At 38.7% G+C, this 7,852-nt stretch overlaps 1 protein-coding gene across 1 annotated transcript; it reads left to right on the top strand.

The window, feature by feature from the left end:
* The first annotated feature begins 605 nt into the window (after positions 1 to 605).
* LOC106812809 (high mobility group protein DSP1-like) lies at positions 606 to 6,936 on the top strand. The gene is made up of 5 exons (XM_014816787.1): positions 606 to 715; positions 4,476 to 4,672; positions 5,109 to 5,263; positions 5,868 to 6,042; positions 6,263 to 6,936. The coding sequence occupies exons 2-5, from the start codon at positions 4,526 to 4,528 to the stop codon at positions 6,398 to 6,400; spliced, it is 615 nt and encodes a 204-aa protein (XP_014672273.1). The 5' UTR covers positions 606 to 715; positions 4,476 to 4,525; the 3' UTR covers positions 6,401 to 6,936.
* Positions 6,937 to 7,852: the final 916 nt, after the last annotated feature.

The following is a 7,852-nucleotide window of genomic DNA, read 5'->3' as shown; positions in this document are numbered from 1 at the left end:
AACACCATCCAACCATCCGGACTCAACCTACGGGTCGAAATACCGGGATGAATAGAAGACTATCACAATAACCCTGCCTACATGGAATCAACGTGAGGCTATCCCTAGCCAGACGACCCCAGGGTAGCGAGCATTTCGATTCACTTTTCAACACATTTATATATATATATGTATATATATATATCAAGAGCTAATAAATACTAATAATAAGGTAAAATTGTCATTATCAAACATTTGGTTTTATAGATATATGAATAAATATGATAGAATACTGTGATAATGATATCATATTATCAGGAGTAAGATAATATAGATATATAGTATATATCTATAATATAGTATGTATATATAATATATTATCTTACTCCTGATATTATCAGGAGTCTTATATTCTATGTGAACCATACCCGCAAAACCATACATGCAAAATCATTTAACCCGCGTGTCTCTTCGCTAACGCCATTGGAAGCGGCACAACTTTCTCCACACCCATGTGATCAAATATGCGAATTCCGATTGGGCAAAGCACATGCGGCAAGTTGAAATTAGCCAATAGGAGCGCGCCCGTGCTGTGAGGCTTGTGCCTTTCAAGCCCGCAGAGGCACAGATAGCGTTAGCACGTAGCGTATAGTGACTATAGTCGGCCATAGAGAAACCATTGCCGTAGACATCAGTGGCGTATTCTACAAGCTTGACATATTTGGACTCAATACCCGTGAGTAAAACATTGTTTTCCATTACGATTACAGTGTAAATTATTAGAAAAAGATATTAGCATGTCGAACGATAATCGTTACAGTGGTCGCATAAGTGTAAAACTTGCACATAAGTGAGTAGCTAAGATAAACGATGTTGAACATTTGTAAATTTAGTACAGCATTTTCCCATAGCCGTTGCGTTGGCGGCCATTTCCTATTGCACGGGCTATGGTAAATTACCGATTCCAATTATTTGTATGTAACTTGCAAGAAACCTTTCCAAAGTATAATTTTCTTGCAGAGACCGGTAATGAGATAATCCATGCTATTATATGTGAAAATTTACAGCAGTTTGTTGGGTTTTGCCTGTGAAAATCGTAGCCGAAACCGCACTCATCTTTGTTCGGCAACCGCTAGCTCAGCAATGGCATATTGCCAACGCTGTAACCCCTATATTTTCAGCGCGTCTCAGTGCTGAATCCTGACTAGTATGGGTCTACGGTCCGATGTATACACCTTAGTATATCAGTGCTATATATTCCTATGGGTTACGGAGACGGGACTTAGGATAATATTTTTAAAGATTTCTGGTAGTAAAGAATGAAACAGCTTGTTAGACCTTGTAAGACTATCTTCATCCGACATTTTGTCGACACAAAGAAAATATTTGGGCGTAGTTTTCATCCACAAATTTATACTTAAATCTCTCATATACTCAACATACCCGCAGCGTACTATGTTACGTATATGGTGTGCATACACATAGTACCGCGTATAGGTGTTGACAATGTTGAAGCCAAAAGTTGCCGGTTTCGTGAAGTTCGATGGGTTTTGGGTGGTTATCGGAGGTGTTTCTTTGTCTGTGTAAGCTGGAATACTGGATTTAACTGGTTTTGACTGCCGTAATGGCGGCTATGAACACTTTATGTAGGAAAGAAAGCAGAAGTATATCATTAAGATAGGGGAAGGAGGGTTTCTATAGTAATACTAATATACTGGCGATAGAAACTGCTTTTAATTTTGGCAAGTAAATGTTTGAAATAGATATGATGAGACTTTAAATTGTAACTGGTGCATAAATGTAGTAAATGTTCATGTTTATTTCAATAATGTTATGTGTTATGTGTTATGTTATATTAAATTATTATAATGTTTTTATAACTTTCTAGTAAGTAGGCTAGTACATGTGTGTTTTATATACGAAAGTGTTGATAATTGGATGTCAAACTGATTGTCATTACAGTTTATACTATGACTTAGGTTGAAATTATTTAGCTATTATAAAATATAACATTTAAAAGTTATACTTATAGGCCTAATGCACAACATTACAAATGAGTTTTGAGCTTTTATCATTAGAATTCCACTCATGATTGTTCATACTTTTCGATATAACGTACATGCATTTTTGCATTATTGCACACTTCTAAAAGGTGGTGAGAAGTGTATGTTTCTTGAAAAGTAACATTTTGACATTGATTATACGAGAATAATCGGGCGTAGGCTGGCTAACTGATTAATGGGGCAATTTGGGCTTAAAGGTGTTGCACTTTTTTAACACCAAATTGTTGAAAAGCAATTTAAATGTACAACTTTTTAGTATGCAGGTGAACTATCCCTGTTTGCTTTTTGTTGATCAGGCAATATTTCTATTCCATGCATTCTCATACATCGTGCTTGCATGTGTAGCAACCATATATCAACTTCTGAATTTGATATTGCTGTAAATTCTACATTAGTCTGTGACGTTTTACACCATGCATTTGATATTAATTGAGTTCTTGCCAATTAGCAAGAGACTTTGTGCTTATACCTTGTATGTAACAATCCCAGTGTCTATAATTAGGTGGTTACTCTGTGTGTGTACTTGTATAGGACATACTGGTTCTACTAGCTTCCAAGAAACACATAGGAGGTTAACTGCATCTATTCACATAGCTGGGTTCTGGTAGGGAGGACCCTTTGTTCACTCCTTGGGGGATTTTGTCAATGAAGCATCTTATTGTGCAACCTACTGTTGACTGTACAGTGCTCGAAATAAGCGTTGTCCGGTTGTCCGAGACAACCAGAATTTGCGCCGGACAACCTAACCAGTCTGAGACATTGTCCGGTGGACAACCAAGAAACACTATCCCTAACCCTAACACCGACTCTAAACCGACTCGGCTATCTTATATATACGCGTGGTACCCAATTAATCTATGGTGTATAACCTTTTGCTTTCAATATTTTGCATCTGAACTGACAATCAATCCCAACCAACTGGTGTAGGCTAGCTGGCACAATAATGTGCAGTTTCATACTTCAAATCCGAGTGTTTTCTAGCTCATCAAGAAATTTTAATCGTGAATTAAATCGTGAATAATATAAAAATATGGGACCAGCTGCTATTTCCATCACTGGTATATGTCAGGTTTTCTGATTTATGAGAGGTGAACTCGATTTGGAACCAGCAAACCAGCAAGTTTCTAAAATTTTCTGGGGAAGGACCCCCATACCCACCCCCCCTATGCCTGTTTTTCACTCCTCCCTCCTTGGAATCCTAAACCCGCCACTGAACAATTACATATCTTGGGAGCAGAGAACAATGAACAAAAATGTCGCCTTTTCGCATGGATTGCAGAGCTGAGAGGTAGAGGAGCCGTAGGGTGTGGAGAGGGAGGCGGAGGACCCAGTAAAATATTAAGTCATCCACTATTTTGCGCAGTTCGCTGTTTTTGGTCCTCCTTGTTAAAAAATCCTGGCTACGCCACTGTTTTTGGGTGTTTTCTGATCATATTATTATGTGATTGAAAATAGGAGATTTGGGGATATTTTTTGGGACAACCAGAAATTGTTGCGGACAACCCGATTTGATGCGCGGGTTGTCCGCAGGACAACCACATTTTTTTTCTTATTTCGAGCACTGCTGTATAGCAGGTAGGGCTACTACCAGGTACCAGTGCTAGGGCGCTTGGCACTTTGTGTCCAGTAGGGTGCAGTTTTCTTTCATGTCTTGATATAGTTACTTTTACATGTGTGTGCAGTGTGAACAAAGGGAAAATGTTGACACTTTGCAACTTGTGTCTGTGTATTGGTCCACTGTGCCTACGTGAGATGCATATTCAGAAAATAAAGCTCTTGAGAAGACAGGGTTCTCCTTCTGTAGTAAATGTACATAATACTGAACAGGAAAAAAGAAAGCAACCGAAATTCGGCAGTGTTCTATAGGCATTCTCAACTTCTGTACCTTTAGTAAAATACTTATAATTTGGGCATTTCTGAGAGCAACTGATCAGAAAAAAAGTGTGAACGTTTATATTTTGGGTGTCAAATTGGCAGGTAGCTGACTTCTAATGAAAAACCTGGTGTCATGAGAAATGGTTACCACTTAGAATTTTTTAACAGCCACTTTGAACCCCGATGACGCTGGTTTATTGCAAATGGTGTTTGGACGAAGATTTGGTGATAACTAGTATGCTGACTGCTGTTAATTACATAGAGTCGTTTATCAGACTGGGAAGAAATGTTGTTGTAAATAATCTTAAATCCTCGTCTACAGAATTTTCTACTGGGAAATAATCCACACCAGCACTTCACCACTTCATCACTAAAGCAATCATTTCTTGTATCTGATATTATATTTACTCCTAGTCGTTTAGACCGCACCACATATTAATCGCACCTGTAGACCGTAACTTAATAACTGATAAGTTGATGACCCCGTGCAAAAACCGACTTCCTCGTGGCTACCCCTGGCAAGTGCTAATTTCGGGCCATTATCTTCTTTGCTTTTAGTTTTAGGTGGAACCAGAAGTGCATAGGAGCTACTGTTATAAAGGACTATCATGGCAAAGGATCCAAACAAGCCGAAGGGCCGCATGTCGGCGTATGCCTATTTCGTACAGACTTGTCGGAGCGAGCATAAGAAGAAGCATCCCGATGAGAGCGTTGTGTTCGCAGAGTTCTCAAAGAAGTGCGCTGAGCGATGGAAGGTAAGTTAAAGCTGAATGCAGTGGTTAGTTGATGGGGGGGGGGAGAGTTGTATTCAAGGGATTTATTGTATTTCTTTATTTGAGGTCATTTTCTGATTGGTTCAATTGTTTCTGCATTTAATGACAAAGAATGTTGGTTTCATTGTAGATATTTTCAAATTTTTATCGTAATAATAATGTTGGTTTCATTGTAGATATTTTCAAATTTTTATCGTAATAATAATATCAAAAATTTGGCTTGCTTCATAATATGAAGAATTCCTTTAATATTAGTCGGACAGGAAATAGATTTAAAGGTTGAGGGACTTTGGTAAAATTTTCACCCATGACACCTCACTTAAAACTACCCATGTAATTTAGAGTATTCAGTATTCATTTACAATAATAATGAATGTGTTTGTTGCCTCTGACAAGATTTGACCCGGTTTCTTTTTAGACAATGACTGACAAGGAGAAGAAGAGATTCCATGAGATGGCAGACAAGGACAAGGGCCGATACGAGCACGAAATGGCAAACTACAAACCACCAAAGGGCGTTGGCAAGGGTAGCAAGAGAAAGAAGAAGGACCCAAATGCACCCAAGAGAGCCATGTAAGTTTTATGATGCAATGTCTCTTGTAGATGTAGGCGGCGTAAGAGAAATATTTTAGCACCGAACCGTATCTGGTCTACTCATTTGTATCGGTGGCGATTCCAGTCGATTTCCACGTCCAATTACATTTTGATGCTCATCAAATGTCTTAATTGCAGGGTTCGTTACGGGTCATTGAAAACCTTGAAAGTGCTTGAATTTTTATTTTTTTATTTCAAGGCCTTGCAATCCTGGAATTTCAGGCTTCTCACCCAAAAGTGCTTGAAAAGTCCTTGAAAAACGAATTTGGTTGATCCAAAAAATTTATGAGCAATTTCAAGAACATGGTTAAAATTTTGTTCAAGTCTGTTACCAAGATCGCTCACAATAAAATAATAAATAATGTTCAAGTTTAGAACACAGATATACTGATTATAGACTGACAGCACAGTATACAGTGTATCTGTAGGTCCTTGAAATTTGGCTGTTGGGTCCTTGAATTTCAGGTTTGGTGCAGTGTACAAACCCTGTAAATTAATTGGCACGGATGTCATCACATGGAGTCCTTATATTTCTGTCAAGTTGATGCCCGGATAACTAGACTTTGCATCTCTCGTTTCCCAGGTCAGGCTTCTTCTGGTTCTGCCAAGATGAGCGGCAAGTGGTGAGGAACATCAACCCTGGCTGGGGAGTCGGTGATGTCGCCAAGGAGTTGGGCAAGCGTTGGGGAGTGCTCACCCCTGATGTGAAAGCAAAGTACGACGCCTTGGCACAAAAGGACAAGAAGAGATACGAGACGGTATGTGGCCAGCGACACTATATCTTAAAAACTTCCACAGACTTATTAAACCCTAACCCTACTCAATATATCTATGTAATGATGCCATCTTTTAGAGGGCAGGGAGTCCACTGGTCATAGGTTAATTTCTATCAGTGTGTGCATATATATGTTTTCTTTATTTCTACTAGTGTGTGTATATAATTATGTTTTCTAATAACCTTTTCTCTAATCCACGCAGGAGATGAAGGTGTGGAAGAGTAAAGGAGCAGCTGTGGTCGCAGCAGTTTCCAGCAAAAAATTCAAGCGGGCAGAGGAGGACGAAGAAGATGAAGAGGATGATGATGAGGATGATGATGATGATGAGGAATCTGACTAAGCGCGGCAATCGGGAGTACTGGGAGAAATTTTTACACCGTGTAGCACACCTTTCAACAGGGGCTACAAGTTGTCGAGCGTCCAAAATTACCAATGATAATATTAGAGAGAGAGAGAGAGAGAGAGAGAGTGTTCTGAAGTGTCTCCCAGCAAAATCAGTCACTGGTGTATAGTTATATCATCATGTAGATAGCTTTTTTTGTGTAAAGTGTTTTAAACGGGTGTCACGTAAAGACGATGTCTTGTATGTAAAGATGTACGCCACTTGTTACCCACACAATCTGGGTGATGCCATACTTAATGTAATAACATAATTGCAAGCATTTTGTACATTCCCATTGCTGGATTTTAATTTCTAAATTCATTTTATCAAAGATGGTTATGCTTTGGTAATCGTTTGCACAACTGTATTGTAGAAATCATCGAGAGTGCAAAGAAAGATCTGTAAAGTTGTACTTTATTTTGTCGCATATCAATGTCTTGTTCTTAATTTTTATGTTCATGTCTAAATTCGGGAAATAAATTCGTAAAATGTCAGCACGTTGTTGGAAGCAGTTTATTATGTCAGTTAATATTCAAGAAATGGTAAATGTCAATAGTCCAGCTGTCTCTTGTAAATTATCGCGTAATAATTGTAAATTTTTTTTAATGAAATTGTTAAGTGATAAGCAGCAATGCACTGCATAGAACTTGTGCTTCATGAAATCTAAAAAAAAAAGCCATTTAGGTGTACACAATTCTCTTTTTTTACCTTCTGCAATTGGCGCTAACGACGTAAAAAATATATACAAAAGAAAGCAAAAAGAAGTGCAGTCGGATCAAGATAAGGCAGCGTAGCCCCATCTATCGGGAGAAATAATTTATAACCGCGGATCTGTAAAATAGATATAGATACAACCAAGAGCTAATAATACATAGGTATATAATAATAGGTAATAGTAATAATAGGTATTATTAGCTTTTGACGTGATGTGGCCATGATGCCGAGGTGCGCCGAGGATTGACACTTTGTGTCTTCCAAATTTCCAATCACAGTCTACGCCGCACCTCTCTATTATAATTTCTAGGTATAATACCATTAGAGCACCAAATAGGGCATTATGCTAGGATAAAACGGTTTCCTACGATAGAGTTTGGCACAAATACGAAAATAACACGCTGTTTAGCGCACTGCGCTACGTCCTTCTGTTGCATTTTCGCATCTCCGTAATCAGAATAAGCCCCCGCCTTCTTCGTTGATGGACATGAATGGGGTGTCACTGACGTGACCAGTTCCTGTACCTACTGTATTTCGCCAGCCTATTTACTTTTCGTAAATAATGAAATGCCCGGCCGATGCATTTTGCATCAAAGAGAAAAATTTTCGGCATTTTCACTCGCTGTCGGAAGTGAACGAGTGCGTCATTCATTGAACTATCTCTTGGATCAGGGAACAGCGCTATCTCTTGGATGT

Source organism: Priapulus caudatus, unplaced genomic scaffold (assembly GCF_000485595.1).
Source record: "Priapulus caudatus unplaced genomic scaffold, Priapulus_caudatus-5.0.1 Scaffold689, whole genome shotgun sequence".
In the NCBI taxonomy this organism is placed as follows: domain Eukaryota; kingdom Metazoa; phylum Priapulida; class Priapulimorpha; order Priapulimorphida; family Priapulidae; genus Priapulus; species Priapulus caudatus.
The sequence above is the reverse complement of the archived record's forward strand: the minus strand, read 5'-3'. Positions and strand labels throughout refer to the sequence as shown.

Bases quoted from the DNA above. Each gene is read 5' to 3' on its own strand.
- LOC106812809 (XM_014816787.1), top strand. From the start codon at position 4,526: ATGGCAAAGGATCCAAACAAGCCGAAGGGCCGCATGTCGGCGTATGCC. The intron at 4,673-5,108 runs GTAAGTTAAAGC...GTTTCTTTTTAG, and splicing joins AGTGCGCTGAGCGATGGAAG to ACAATGACTGACAAGGAGAA. The intron at 6,043-6,262 runs GTATGTGGCCAG...TAATCCACGCAG, and splicing joins ACAAGAAGAGATACGAGACG to GAGATGAAGGTGTGGAAGAG.